The sequence below is a fragment of the Anolis carolinensis genome, chromosome 3 (assembly GCF_035594765.1).
Source record: "Anolis carolinensis isolate JA03-04 chromosome 3, rAnoCar3.1.pri, whole genome shotgun sequence".
Taxonomy (NCBI): Eukaryota; Metazoa; Chordata; class Lepidosauria; order Squamata; family Dactyloidae; genus Anolis; species Anolis carolinensis.
The window spans coordinates 107,529,072-107,545,182 of NC_085843.1; the positions used below are offsets into that span (position 1 = coordinate 107,529,072).

Consider the following 16,111-nt stretch of genomic DNA (forward strand, 5'->3'; position numbering starts at 1 on the left):
ACCTGGTGATGCCCAAGCGGGATATGAATGTTTGTTGGGAAAGAAGTTAACAATCCTACAAAATCTTCAACATAGGAAAATATTAGGGGAAAGATTTAAAAGGTAACTACCTTTACATCAGTTTAGGACTGTCCAGTCTTGCAGAGCATTGTCAGATTATTTCAAGACACTAACTATAAATGTTAATGATTGAAACTCATACCTTTGCACACGAAGTATGCTATAATCCAGATAGATTTTCTTGTGTTCATCTAGATGTAGTCTAGCTATTTAACTAGATTCTTTCTTTGGGTTCATTGTGTGTTTTCTGGGCTGTATGGCTATGTTCCAGAAGTATTCTCTCCTGATGTTTTGCCCACATCTATGGCAGGCATCCTCAGAGGTTATGAGGTATATGGGAAAACTAAGAAAAGAATATTTATATATCTATGGAAAGTCTAAGGTGGGAGAAGAACTCTTGTCAGTTGGAGGCCAGTGTGAATATTGTAATTAATCACCTTAATTAGCATTGAAGAGCTTCATCTCCTGGCTTCTTCCTGCCTGAGGGAAATCCTTTGTTCAGAATTGTTAGCTGCCCCTGATTGATTCATGTCTGGAATTCCTCTGTTTTTAGAGTGTTGTTCCTTATTTACTGTTCTGATTTTAGAATATTTTAATACTGGTAGCCAGATAGTGTTCATTTTCATGGTTTCCTCCTTTCTGTTGAAATTGTTCACATGCTTGTGGATTTCAATGGCTTCTCTGTGTAGTCTGACATGATAGTTGTTAGAGTCGTCCAGCATTTCTGTGTTGTCAAATAATATGTGTCCAGGTTGGTTCATCAAGTGCTCTGCTGTGGGTGACTTCTCTTGTTGAGTTAGTCTGCAGTGCCTTTTATGTTCCTTGATTCGTGTTTGGGCACTGCGTTTGGTGGTCCCTATGTAGACTTGTCAATAGATGTGGGCGAAACGTCAGGAGAGAATACTTCTGGAACATGGCCATACAGCCTAGAAAACACACAACAAACCTGTGATTCCAGCCATGAAAGCCTTTGACAACACAGATTCTTTCTTATTTCTTCAAGCTTATCAACTAAACATGTCAAGACCTAACATTTTAATGAACATGATAGATGATCTTGGGGGTGGCAGTCTGGATGCTCTGAGAATAAAACCATTAGGGTGTGTGTGTGTGTGTGTGTGTATCAACCTTGAAAACAATTTTGAAAGAGAGCACGGAAATATATATATGGTTTCCTTTGGAAAGGGTAAGTGTATTGGGGAGGGTTCAGTATTCATTGCTGTGATTCTCCGGAAGTTTTTTTTTTTTTTTAATTATTATGCCAGCCAATTTTCTGGCAACATTTTATTAATCTCTCTGTGGATTTCTTTTTAATTCTGGTTTCTTTTCAGATCGTATAAACATATTTTGTCATTTAGTTGCTTCCAATTCTTCATGACCTCATGGACCAGCCCATGCCAGAGCTCCCCGTCGGCAGTGGCCACCCCCAGCTCCTTCAAGGACAAGCCAGTCATTTCAAGGATACTATCCATCCATCTTGCTCTTGGTCAGCTCCTCTTCCTTTTCCTTTTCCTTTTCCCCAGCATCATTATCTTCCTCTAAGCTTTCCTGTCTTCTCATTATGTGGCCAAAGTACTTCATCTTTGCCTCTAATATACTGAAACAATATATTCCCTCTATTACCACCAACCACTTTTTATCACTGTTGAAAGTGTAAAAGTTACAACAACAATGATAAATAATTGCAGCAGATATAATTCAATTAGCCTCGAGAACAAGTAGCCTATTCGCTATAACCTATGCTAAATGCTCAGTGTGCAGCACAAGACAAGTCACATGTTTTTTGTTTATCTTTGCAATAGGAATGCAGCCTCAATTTGGATTGCTAGCAGTAGGATAAAACCCCAAACCCTTCCCCACCTAGTTTTTATTTAAAATTTAGGGATGCCACACATTGGAATTTTAAAGTAATGAGAAAATATTCCATTAGTTGCAGTAAAGTATGTAAAGTAGAAAACAGATCAGTGGAAGGGTTACTGATTCAGAAATGGATGAGTCTGCATCTTGAGTACAAAATGCTTACATTGCACAATACATAACATGGGTTTGAAGTGAAACAGTTCTTAAAGTGATTGAATAAAAGAGCATGAGAAACCAGGGAAAGTTGATTGAATAGGTGAAATAACATGATTAGTACAGCATAGTGAGCATTCAAAGGAAGGACTTTGTACGACACGGTTTAGGATTTCCTGTCAATTTTTAACCAGAATATTGTCACTCAACTTATGTGGAAAACAGAAAGCATTCAAAAATGTAGGGAAAACTTTAAAGCTGTTACTTTTAAACAACCAATTACCAATTATGCTTAATAGGTTGAAGTGTGGGGCTCTCAGGTAAGAAAGGGTTTATTTCTTATGCTTATTTTTAAAGGCAAATATTTGCAGTTCTTTTAAGTGGTAACCAATGTTAGGTCTTCTCAGTTATGCTGTCAGAGATTTCTTGTATTTTTAGGAGTTGTTCCTGGCTCATGAATTAATGTGCTATGCAGGTAAATCCCAAAAGTATAAAAATGCTCTCTCTTTTACCCTTAGTCTCCCATCTTTCGGTGATAAATATGGAAACTGATGATATACAGCCTTTTTAAGTAAAAGTGAGCTAATTTTTTTTCAGCATACAAAGAAAGGATCCCAGTCCTGCATCAAAGGCACTGGGCTTTTTCTGAAGGAGCATTTGAGTACTATCCTTATAAATGATCAAGGATTTATATCTGAGTTCTTGTGATGAAGGGGAAAACTATTTCTCCTCTCTGACATCACCTCTGACATAGCTACCAATGACATCATGCTACTTCTGGTTCTAGAACTTGTCAAAAAGGACATCTTTTTAAACAGTATTTTTTTCAGAATCTAGGTTTTGTGTTGGGCAGGGAATACACACCATCAATTTTTGGTGACTTTTTTGTGTGGTGACATGGAGACATTCAGCTGTCCAAATGATTAATGGAGTTCTAGAAATGTCAGGATTCTTAGCAGGCTCATGTGGTACACATGCTATCTGCAACCCATAGACTATACCTTTCTCATCTTGGCTTTAGCATGAAAAGCCAAAGTCTAATGAGGATTATTTTTACACATACGATTATGGTTTCTGTGATAATTCATCAAGTTCTGGCTCACTTGAAAGGGAACTGATGCTAAAAGAGGGTTAATTATAGCCAATGTGACTGACTATCTTATGCACGTCTCTATCCTTACCCATTTTTAGGGTTGAAATGAGTGACTACGCAACTGCAGAATAATTTACAGTGAAACTATGGCTTTGTTTGGGTTTTCTGGTAGCATGCAAATACCGATTTCCTTTTCTGAGAAAATTCTGAGTCCCCTCTGGGGTGAGAAAGGCAGGGTATAAATGGGGCAAATAAATAAATAAAATAATGGCGATGGTAGTATTCAAACAATAATTTAACATCTTTAAGGGAACATACTATCCTTGCTGGTTAATTACCATTATTTTTATTTCTTTATTTTTATTTATTTTATTTTATTAAATACATACTTTAAACATTTGAAACATAATACGAATGAATGTCTCATCTCACCTTTAGTTCCCAGATCAATACCTCCCCAACCCTCCCATTATTTATATAGCATTACAAAAAAAACAACACTGTCAATTTAAAAATTTCTACATAATTCTAATTTTATCTGTTACATATAATTATTGTAATGTATTTTAAAAAATTGGAGCCCCCAGTGACACAGCAGGTTAAACTGCTGAGCTGCTGAACTTGCTGACCAAAAGGTCAGTGTTTCGAATCCAGGGAGCGGGGTGAGCTCCCACTGTTAGCCCCAGCTTCTGCCAACCTAGCAGTTTGAAAACATGCAAATGTGAGTAAATCAATAGGTACCATTCTGGTGGGAAGGTAATGGCACTCCATGCAGTCATGCTGGCCACATGACCCTGGAGACATCTACGGAAAACACCAGCTCTTTGGCTTAGAAATGGAGATGAGTACCAACCCCCAGAGTTAGACATGACTAGATTTAATGTCAGGGGAAAACCTTTACCTATTCATAAATTACTGAACCACAATCTTTCTTGGACATTTGGTGGTTTAAATTCACCATTGCTTTTACACATGAAACTAATAAATGGTTTCCAAGTTTTATCAAATAGATCTCCTTTCAGTTCTCCTTTTGCTAATCTTAATTTATAGGTTAATTTATAAACAAAATTGGTGTATCATGTTTATTGATGGCAATTGACTGATTTATTTGTGAGTGAAAATAAGAGTATCCTGAATGGGTATTTCATAGCCAAATTTAATAGACTGTCCAAATGAAACATTAGTATTTATAATGAAAGGGAATACTAGGACAAGGAGAGAGGATAACTTCCATAAGAAGTTATACTAAATGAATGTATTAGTTAATCTAATGTAATCTCTTGTAGTATTATAGACAAATAGTCTCCATAGTTCCTGATGAATTTTGTTACTTCTACTGATCTTGGGACCTTATGCAAATAAGGCCTAATTTTTAGATAAACTTGTTTTAGGAAGCTATTATCTAAATGGTTTAATGCTGTTTCTCTAGATGCAGCCTAGCTACTGTGCTAGTTTCCTTCTTTCTTCAATCATATGGATTGAGTGTCTCAAGACCCAATATTTTATTGATAATGGCAGATGATCTTGGGTATGGTGATTTAGGATGCTTTGGAAATGATACCATCAGGTAAGTCTCATCTTAAATAGAAGCCGAGGCTGTCCTGTAGTTCCAAAGAAGGAAGTAAGGAAATGCATCCACATAAGAAAATTTGCAAAGGTTACTAAAGGAAGCAAGATGGCACAGAAATTCAAAAATAAAATAGACATACACACAGTCATTATACTTTGAAAGACACCGCTGAAATAAAGCAATTAGTAATTACTATTAGTAATAGTAATTAGCAATCAAACATGGTCAACAGGTGATTATAGGTTTAGAGCAGTGGTTCTCAACCTGGGGTCCCCAGATGTTTTGGTCTTCAACTCCCAGAAACCCTAACAACTGGTAAACTGGCTGGAATTTCTGAAAGTTGTAGGCCAAAAACACCTGGGGACCCACAGGTTGAGAACCACTGGTTTAGAGGAAAGTGGGCATTGGGAATATTGTATGGGACTATTGCTGTAGTGGCATAGGGCTGTGTTGTTACTCAGAACATTTTTTGAAATATTAACCAGATTGGTTGATATTCTAGAAGGAATTCAAGGCTGGGCCTGATGAGAAATGTTTTCCCCTTTGATCTGAACCTGTGTTATGAGTTGCGGTCCTTACCCAAGCTTTCTTAATGTCATCACTAACTTCCCTACCTTTTTTCCCTCACTTGACATTTATTTCATCTTTCTATGGTTACAAGATAGCTGCCAGATGATCATAGAATCATTGGAAAGGCCCACAAGGTTCTTCCTGATATTTAAGTGAAATCTCTTTTCTTAAATCCATGGTTTCATGCTCCAATCTCTGGAGCAGCAGAACATAAACTTGCTCCTTCTTCTATATGACATTCCTTCACATACAGTAGAGTCTCACTTATCCAACATAAACGGGCCGGCAGAACGTTGGATAAGCGAATATGTTGGATAATAAGGAGGCATTAAGGAAAAGCCTATTGAACATCAAATTAGATTATGATTTTACAAATTAAGCACCAAAACATCATCTTATACAACAAATTTGACAGAAAAAGTAGTTCAATGCATGGTAATGCTAGGAAGTAATTACTGTATTTACGAATTTAGCACCAAAATATCATGATGTATTGAAAACATTGACTACAAAAATGCATTGGATAATCCAGAACGTTAGATATGCGAGTGTTGGATAAATGAGACACTACTGTACTTACTGTTGTGTCACCTCTCAGTAATTTCCTCATGCTATAGCTGCAAGGCTCCCTGTAGTTACTACTAAGGATGACTTGGGAAAGTTTTACTCACATTTCTAAGGGCTTGTTCATTGTGGACTTATGTCTTCCTCACAGCAAGGTTGTTTATCGGCGAATCAATCATGTCCCACAGTATTATCACAGTATTCTGGGAGGAGATTGAAGCCTTTTGTTTATTAAGAAACTTGCATTTTTGTACAGCATTATTAACTTTTTTATATGAATCTATTTTATATAGTTTCCCATTGCTTTCATTGTTCTTTCATTGCTATTATCTTGAAGAGAAGAATATACTACCACATCAGAAGTTACCAATTCCCTTTTTTTAGGACCCCGAATATCGACCAGCTTGCAAAGGAAGGAGTGAAACTTACTCAGCACATTGCAGCAGCTCCACTTTGTACTCCAAGCAGAGCAGCTTTTCTGACTGGCAGATATCCCATCAGATCAGGTTGGCAGCATCTTCAATGATTTATCTACATGCACACCAAGGATGGACAGTACTAGGGGGTTCTGGATGGTCAACTTCACCCTACTGCCCATCAATTCTGGGTTCCTCATGAAACATTTTTCTGGTTTCTAACAAAATCCAACAGGCCTGCTCACTCCTAGTTTCATTTTGTGGTATTTGGGAGTTTATAAAAAATGAGAATGGATCTTGTTTAAAACAAGTATTCCATCCCTCAAATACTTTCTTGGGTGAAAATCTTCATTTACAAAATCATTGCATGGAGAGTGGCAATACTAGGGTTGGTGTCATCCATGGCTGTAAGTCAGCCTCACGGATTTCCTTGTGTACCAGACCACACACAGATGTGTCCTGCCCATTTACAGATCTCAGTTCCTAGACAGGTATACTTAGGGAAAGGAGTTCAGTCTTGAGATATCTGTACCCCCATCCCTCCTACATTCTGAGATTGTGAACACATGCATGGACAGACACAAACACACACACACACATACACATGCTTGTCCTTGCTTCAGCACCCAGTTCATCCCACTCTGGCTCTCTTCTGATGTTGTCCAAGGACTGTAGCCGGACTGGTAACAGGAACAGTGGAGCATAGCCAGCCTATGAGAGAGCTGGGAGGCCAGCTGGGTCCTGCCATCCATGAAGCTTTGACGGCCTCCTTGCTATGTTTTGTCCTTTTCTCTGTGGTGGAGAACTCTGAAGCCGTCACTCAGGGCAGTCCACACCCCGCTAGTGACACCAATATACATGGGCATGTGGCTTGGGGGACTGCAGAATTATACCCTAATGCATAAAGAGGGAAACCTGCACTGAGGGCACAGCTTAGTCACAAACACGACCCATTTTGAAGTACATTGAGCTAGGCAACTTTGGGGATTGGGAGAGCTGTGTTGGCACCTTCTTGAAACCCACTAGAAAACCAACTGCATACTAAAGTCTTCTTTGGTACAGGAGAGATCAGAACAGTTTTTTGGTTTTATTTGGGTTGGTGATTGTGCCAGATTTCACCAGCATAATTTGCTGATGTTGGCCAATGAAGAAAATGGGAGCTAACTTAGAGTGTGGGTAAATACATTTGGTCTATGATTATGTTGTCACCCTGATGTAGTTCCTGGGTGAATTAATCCATGTTACAGTTCTGATGACATTCAAGAGAAAACAGTGAAGGCCATCTTATACACAAAGCAAAGGCCTATGATGGCAGTGCACATCACTAAACAACAAGGGAAGTGTGGTAAGTCTTTTGTGCATCCCAAAGTCTGTGAGGTGATAGATTGTGGAGAATGGGTCCATAGTGCCCACAAACAAACAACAGATGTTGGTGCCTATATGGCTTTCAAAGAGATACTTCATACAGCTATTGTATCTCTGCTTGGGGTTCTGTTGAGCTTCAGCTCTCCCTCTCTTTGTGAACTCAGCCAACAAGTACAGCACAGATCTTCCAGTTTGCCCATCCACAGAGGTAAACCAATACTCATGCAACTTACTTGATAACTTCATAAGATCAAAATATCTCCCTCACTCACTGTTCCCATCAAGAAGGATGTGGACCTCATCACATGAAAGTGTGGAAAACTTCAGAAAGCAGAGGGAACCATCTTCTTTCATTCCCTATTGTTGAGGACTCGTGCCTTTCCATCTTTAGGGATGGCAGCCATCCCATGTCCTTTCCCTGCCTTTCCCTGCTTCTTTCCATGTTCTCTCCATCTTCTGTAGTTGGGAGTTGGATATCACCTGACTCCTGAAAACATAGTTTTCTCTCTGTTTCTCTGCACCACCCTAAAGGACTCCCATGGCAACCATTAAAAGTGGCCTTGTGTCATGTGATGGCCTCTGTGGAACCTCATTTCAGCAGCAAAGAGAAACAGTGAGAAGACAAAGAGAAGATGGCATGGGATGAAGTCCTAAAACCGGATTAGACTGAGACAAATTTAATTTTTCTACCCCTGTTGAATTTCAGGCATGTCAGCCAGAACTGAGCCCCGAGTCTTCATCCGAACTGGGAGTTCAGGTGGTCTCCCTCCAAATGAAACAACATTTGCTAAGTTACTACAGCAGCAAGGCTATACAACTGGTCTTATAGGTACAGTATGTGGATGTCACTATTCATCATAGACATTGCAAAACTAGAGTTGAAGTTTCAGATCCACCTATTTTACAAAATGGTCTTCTACAGAAATGATTCATCAAAAGGTAAGTGATTTCTGACTGAGTAACACTGACATGAACATATCATAGCGTTGTCCTGAAAAAAATTACTCAGATGAAGTTTGCTCAGATGAAGGTAGAGAAAGTGTGACTTGTCCAGGGGGTCACCCACTGTGTCCCATGGCCAAGCAGGGATTTGAACTTTAGTTTTCCAGAGTACTAGCCCATCTTTCAGAGAACCAGTGTTGAGAAGTGGATTAATTGTTCGACTCCTTGATCAGCTATGTAAACTCACTGGGTGACCTTGGTCATCATACTTTGTCAGCTTCAGAGAATCACAAAGACAAAAGTTCGCTAAACAGATCATGCAACAACAATAACAAAACCAACAACTTGTAATAGGTTCACCTTAGCATCACCGCAAGTTGAAAATATCATACTACAACAACTCAAACCACTATACCACCCTTGCTCTCTACTACATGTGTAACCAGAAGTAAGTCTTGTGACTTAAATCCAATTACCATACTAGTACGATTTAGAGAAGACTGAATTAATGGAATATATGTTAGTGTTCAATTTCCAATGACCGTGGTGGGGCTTATCTCTGAAGGGGATGAGACTGCCTATTGGGATGAGGTGAGGTGGATTGGCTGCTCTCATAGTACAGGAACAATAATCTGTTTCTTAACATCAACAAGACTAAGGAGCTCATAGTGGATTATAATAAATAATAACTTTTATTTATACTCCGCCCCCTCTTCCCATAGGGACTCAAGGCAGCTTATAGCAATCAAATAATACAGAAACCGGGGTTGTTGTATGTCTTTCGGGCTGTGTGGCCATGTTTCTGGAACATGGGCACACAGCCCGAAAGACATACAACAACCCTGTGATCCCGGCCATGAAAGCCTTCGACAACACAATACAGAAACCAATTTGCAATAGGCAATATAATAACAAAACAATTAATTACTTAGAACAATTAAAATGACATAACAATATAAGTATTCATAAATTGCAATATTACAACTTATAGGAAGAACAGATCAGAAATCCAGCCCTTGATCATAAATGGAGACCAAGTGGAGCAGGTGGCCAGTTTTAAGTTCCTGAGTGTCATTGTAGGGAGGAACTGACCTGAGGCACCCATACAGCAGCATTGGTTAAGAGGGCCCAGCAGACACAGTACTACCTGAATGAAAAACTGCTGATTTTCTACTGCTGTGCCATAGAGAATGTCCTAACCGTCTGCACTTGCGCATGGTTTGGTAGTTGCACAGTGGCAGATAGGGTTACCACTTTTGCACAGTGAATCATTGGTTGCCCTCTCCCCACTTTGAAAGAACTTTATAATTCCTGCTGCTTTAAGAAAGTTCAGAGCATTCTGGAGAATCCATCTCACCCGGCATATTCTTTTTTTTGAAATAATGCCATCTGGCAGATGGTACAGGGTGACAAAGACAAAGACAAACAGACTGAAGGATAATTTTTATCCTACAGCTGTGGCTATGTTGAACTCTGTGGTTTTGCACTGATGTGGCATTGGGGGCTGTGTGGGGTAGTGGGGGTGTGGAGGGATGGGTGTGTTGATTGTGGTGTGTGGGGGGGGGAGCATGTAATTTCACTGTGCAATCACGCAATGACAAATAAAACTATTCTATTCTATTTAGTGTATCTAGTTTAGTTGGGACTAACAATTAGACTTCTGAGGGTTCTGAGGTGTCCTGTTTTCTGTGGTTTATACCACATTTGGGGCATTGGAGTCTAGTTCTACATTAGAACCATATGGTACATTCCCAAATCCAGCACATCTTGATTTATTGAGAGTTCTTACCAGTCATGCTCCCAACAGACCAATCCCTGAATATTTGTTATGCAGTAAAACAGCCTTATGTACCAAAAATGCTGAGGTTCTACCTGCTGATTTTCTCTCCCACCCCATCTAATAAGGCAGAGCAACCATAAAGCTTGCCTTTTGTGCACCTCTTTCAATCATTCTGTCACATTTTACAAATAAATTCATTAAGGTTCAAGGTGGATATCAGCATGTTTTTGGCCTTGGCATTCTTGTATTCAACTATCTGAACCACTAGAGGCAGACATATGGTACTTCATTCCAACAGCCTTATCACACCAGGGCTTTAACACGGGCAGCCCCGTTCTTTTGGCATGAGCAGAATTCTGGGAAATGTAGCACAGCATTCAAAAGGCCCCACCTTAAACTACATTTCACAGAATTCTGCTCACATCAGAAATTTTGCCCTCGCTAAAGTCCCAGTGTGATAAGGGAGCAAAAGTTGTTCTATCAACCTCGAATCATGCATATCTATTACAAACCAGAAGTCAAAAATATCTTTTTAAAAAATTTATTTTGATTCCCAGTTTCCAATTTACATCACTTTTGAAGTGATGACAGCTTTAATTATATCAAAGTATATTTTTCCAGGAAAGTGGCACCAGGGTGTGAGCTGCAAATCCCGCAATGATCATTGCCACCATCCTTTGAATCATGGCTTTGATTACTTCTATGGCACCCCTTTATCATTTCTGAATGAATGTCAGTCTGGCAAGGATTCTGAGATAAGTCAACAATTACGAGCTGCGTGTTGGTCTTATACACATCTGATTTCCCTCTTGGTGTTCACTCTTTTGCTGGGGAACATTTCTGGCATGACCTCTCTGAAATGGAAAGCAATTGCCTTTGTTGCTGTGTGTGGCATTTTGTTTTTTATCACCTGGTTTTCCTGTTATGGATTTTCAAGATACTGGGACTGTATCTTGATGAAAGAACACATCGTTACTGAACAACCAATAAAAGCAGAGAATGTAACCTTCAAGATACTGAAGGAGGCTATCTCGTTTATTGAAAGGTAATTAATTAAATTTTATATTTCACATGTAAATATGCTTTGTGCATTTAATAGAAGTGGTCAGATTTAGAAAAATTTATCAAGTTAGTGCTTAAGGTGAGTCCAAGCCTACTTCTGTATGAATCAGATTTTAAATTACCATGAGTATGCTTTCCAGGCACTAATTAATATTGACTTGTATCTTTAGGATCTTTAGTACATATTTGTACTAGCTTATTCTGTACTTTTCTTCCCATACCTGGAAGTAATAATACCATCCCTACAAATCCTGGGATTCCATGGGATTGAACGATGGCTGCTAAAATGGAATTATATTGCTGTAATTATAATGTGAAAGGGCCACTCCTCATAGATCACTTGCATCCCTCAATCTGTATTTTTAATGAGTTGAAGGCATTCTTTTTATTTTCAGAAACAAACAAGGACTATTCCTCCTCTTCGTTTCTTTCTTACATGTCCACACTCCATGCTACACTACAGAGCTATTTAATGGAAAAAGTAGGCATGGTTTATATGGAGACAATGTGGAGGAAATGGATTGGATGGTGGGTGAGTAGCCTTTTAAAATTAATTATATTTATCCAGGAAATAATGCCAATATCCAAATTTTAGTCTCAACTGCTGTAGGTGGATTAAATCAATTGCTGTCCAGAAAGTCATCCCATTGATTCAATGAATCTACAGTGATTGTGATTAGCGACTTGTTTAGACCAAAGTAAAACCTTTCTTGGAGTCCATTTTTTTCCCCTGAAGTTGTACTTTTCTCACTTTTGATGGGATTTTCTATGATTGATTAAAGAAGCATGATTTCTCATAATATAGTTCCTTGGGTTTTACCAAGTTTTGCTTATTGTTTTTGCTTCTGTGTCCATTCATTCCATTCTCAGAGGAAGGGCTCTTTGTAGTTATTTGCATTTCAACTTTTAAAGTTTTTGTCCTTTGTTTTAAAATTGGACGTTTTTTGCTGAAGTTGTCCTATGTTTGAAGGGAAAATACCCTCCGCTCTAATGTGTGTATTTATGAAAGAATTGTAAGTTTCAGTGCAAAATGGCATGTGTATGACAGAGAGAAAGATAGGAAGGGGGAAGGAAGAAAGTCAACAGAAAGGAACATATTGTTTTTATATGTCTTCAAATAAAAAGGCATTGAAGTGGGAATAGAATGTCATAGCAAATACTGATAATTGTCAGAAAAATGTCTGGGACAATAAAATATTACTTGAATATTTTTTAAAACAAAGAGATACCACATACAGCAATCTCCTGATATATTTTTCTTGTCTATGGAAGCCTAATATTTACTATAGCACCTGATCTGCAAACATTTGGAAACAAAGATTCATAAATATCAAAAATGTCCTATCGCTCTGAAAGAATTCCACTATAAACACTTTTAATCATATACGAGACACTTCACTTTTGCCCTCATCTATGCAGAGCACCCAAAATACAAACAGAATCTTTAATTGAGCAGTCAGCTCACAGCACGCAGAAGGTGAAGTGTTTTGGCTGTAAAAAAAAGACAGAAAGAGAACAAATAGATACATTAACAGACATTCAGGAGTCTGAGAGCGGGAGGGATTCCCTCAGCCTAGCCTTTTTTTTCTGTGTCAGGAATGACTTGAGACTGCAAGCAGAGCCGGACCTAGGTATTTTTCAAGTGTAGGCGAAAAGAATTTTGGTGCCCCCCCCCCAACCAATCACTGAAAAATAAAAGCGTTGGATAAGCGAAAATGTTGGATAATAAGGAGGGATTAAGGGAAAGTCTATTAAACATCAAATTACATTAAGATTTTACAAACTAAGCACCAAAACATCGTGTTTTACAACAAATCAACAGAAAAAGCAGTCTCGACTGCGCCCCCGTATGTTTTGCGCCACAGGCGGCTGCCTAATTTGTTGGACCGCCTCTCACTGCAAGTCACTTCTGATGTGAGAGAATTGGCTGCCTACAAGGATATTGCTCAGGGGACGCCCAGATGTTTTGATGTTTTTACCATCCTTGTGGGAGGCTAATACTAATTGTTCCTTATAGAGGACTGCAGACTTAAGCAATGTGCGGTTGACTTCCAACAAGTATGAAAGTGGATCAGCCTGTGGACAACTACAAAACTGATCAGGCTTAATCCAGAGAAGGCCACTTAACATGGCTTTCACCCCTGAGTTAGGTTAAGTTAGTTCAGAGGGAGCACAGTTCCTGAAGCAGAAGTCAGATTCTTCCTCAAGTTAGTCTGTCCAGATAGCTGCTGCTGGTTCCAAGTGACAGCCATCCTGTGCTCTTTTGTGCTTAGGCAGCCCAGAGATACAGGATGGCTGCCCCCTCGCGCCTCCTCTCTTTGTGTCACTACAGCAGCAAGACAGCCAGCCAGCCACCTTATCCTGTGGGGTCATCCTTCCTCCTTCTATGTCTTATGATTCACAAAGGAGGATGTGAATGGAAGAGGAGACTTTCCATCCCTCTTCATCCTCCTTCTTGATTCATGCAACATGGAAGAAGGAAAGATGACTCACGATCCCCTGAAGATGCCAGCCACAGATGCAGGAGAAAATGCTACTAGAACATGGCCATGCAGCCCGGAAACCACACAACATTCCAGAACCTATCTTGTTTGTAAGTTGAGGACTACCTGTACTGTGAAACTCAATTCTACAAAAACAGGCTCTGCTTGGCTGTAACTAACCATGTTTCCATCCTTATCTATGTAGGAAAAATACTTACTGCCATTGACAAAGAGGGCTTACGGGACAACACTTTTGTTTACTTTACTTCTGACAACGGAGGATCTTTGGAGCTCAGAGAAGGGAGCACTCAGTGTGGTGGCTGGAACAGTATATACAAAGGTACAATAATTTGCTTCATTATGATCTCAAAAATCTCTGTTACATAACAAACATGATAGCTAGTGACAATGATAACATGAACATGTGGCCAGTGATAGCAGAACATTTATACGATAAAAGCAAATATAGAATACAGCTGACTGTAATGACCCAACTACATATCTGGAATCCCATGTTGAAGGCCTTTAATGTAGCAAGGGATTAAGCATGTGGAAGTAGTCTTTAGGTTCTGTGGCTCTCTGAGTCAGCAGGAGGTCTTTCGTATGCCTTAAGCAGCTAACTAGCATAAATTCTGAACTGTAGGATTAATCTGACTGATATATCTGTCATATTTTGCTTTCTCCATGCAGGTGGGAAAGGCATGGGAGGCTGGGAAGGAGGAATCCATGTACCTGGAATAGTTAGATGGCCAGGAATGATCCCTGTCAATATTTCCATTGATGAACCCATAAGTCTGATGGATATTTATCCCACAGTGGTGCACCTAGCCGGGGCATCAGTACCACAGGACAGGTACAGAATATTGATTTAAAAGTAAATATTTGATTTCAACAATAAAAACACAGTCCATCTCATCTAATCCATTATATGGGCTTTCCAGCATAGTCTAATTTTTCAGCATCTTTGGCTAGTATCCTGTTAAAGTTTAACAAGATTGTAAACTACACTTATGATCTCATAACTTTGAATTCACATGTATGACCACCAATGTCCAACTATGACCCCACCACACAAAAAGCCCACAACTATCTCTTAATCTTGGCCTCAACTTGAAGGTGTTTTGCGGCACTGCACATCAGTATGCTGGGAAAAGAAGACTGCTGTACTCTTCTATTGTTGTTGAGACAAATGTCTGCTTATCTCAATGCACCTTGTGACTGGAAGAGTGCTCGGGTCATCATTTCCCAGCACCATGATTTTCAGTCCCTCAAAACCCCTCAGTTGGGGCAGTGCCTGGTGCAAGAGATAGATATGGGGTGGAGCGGCATCAGCAGAAGTAACTACAATGACAGACTTTATCATTGCAGCTATGTCTGTTGATGGAGCTCTTTGTGACTTTTCATCTCTAATGCTGCCCTTTTTCAATGATTGACTTTAAGTTAATGAAATATTTTAGTCCCTGCAGAATAGATATAATTGTGAAAATATGGGGTAATCATTTTAGTGTTAGACTAGATAACTAGGAAACCAAGGTTCATAGCCCCAGTTGACTGTGAAATATACTGGATGACCTTGGACAAGTTAGAGTCTCTCAGCTTCAAAAGAAAGGCAATGGCAACCCTTCGCCCTGTCTAAAGTATTTGAGTTACTCATATGTATAATGCATAAATTATTAGAAGACCCACAGCCACAAAAACTATGTATATTCCAGTTAAATTGTAATGTGTTTCTCCAGATAAAAACAAATACAGTAGAGTCTTACTTATCCAAGCCTCTGGATTATCCAAGCCATTTTTGTAGTCAATGTTTTCAATATATTGTGATATTTTGGTGCTAAATTCATAAATACAGTAATTACAACATAACATTACTGCGTATTGAACTGCTTTTTCTGTCAAATTTGTTGTAAAACATGATGTTTTGGTGCTTAATTTGTAAAATCATAACCTAATTTGATGTTTAATAGGCTTTTCCTTAATCCCTCCTTATTAGCCAAGATATTCGCTTATCCAAGCTTCTGCCGGCCTGTTTAGCTTGGATAAGTGAGACTCTACTGTATTTACAAAATCATCTTCCCTTTTTTACAGAAAAGTAATCCTGTTAGGAAGTTATGCTGATTTCAATCAATGTGTGCTTTTATTTGTACAAAACTATTGTCTTCAATAGTTTGATTCAATAGTTCAATTCCTATT

At 39.0% G+C, this 16,111-nt stretch overlaps 1 protein-coding gene across 5 annotated transcripts in view; it reads left to right on the plus strand.

Moving 5' to 3' along the window:
• The window catches only part of LOC100557683 (arylsulfatase D), a 42,787-nt gene that overhangs the window by 3,137 nt on the left and 23,539 nt on the right, over positions 1–16,111 (plus strand). Inside the window, exons 1-8 of one of the 5 annotated variants that reach the window (XM_003218824.4) lie at positions 988–2,393; positions 4,596–4,733; positions 6,255–6,376; positions 8,358–8,480; positions 10,995–11,418; positions 11,831–11,967; positions 14,124–14,258; positions 14,609–14,771. In XM_003218824.4, the coding sequence (XP_003218872.1) occupies positions 2,362–2,393; positions 4,596–4,733; positions 6,255–6,376; positions 8,358–8,480; positions 10,995–11,418; positions 11,831–11,967; positions 14,124–14,258; positions 14,609–14,771 (1,274 nt within the window). In that variant the 5' untranslated portion in view covers positions 988–2,361. Of the gene's footprint in view, positions 1–987; positions 2,394–4,595; positions 4,734–6,254; positions 6,377–8,357; positions 8,591–10,994; positions 11,419–11,830; positions 11,968–14,123; positions 14,259–14,608; positions 14,772–16,111 lie in introns of those variants that run through there. The other 4 variants (XM_062975316.1, XM_008107159.3, XM_008107161.3 and 1 more) reach the window with 4 other exon arrangements.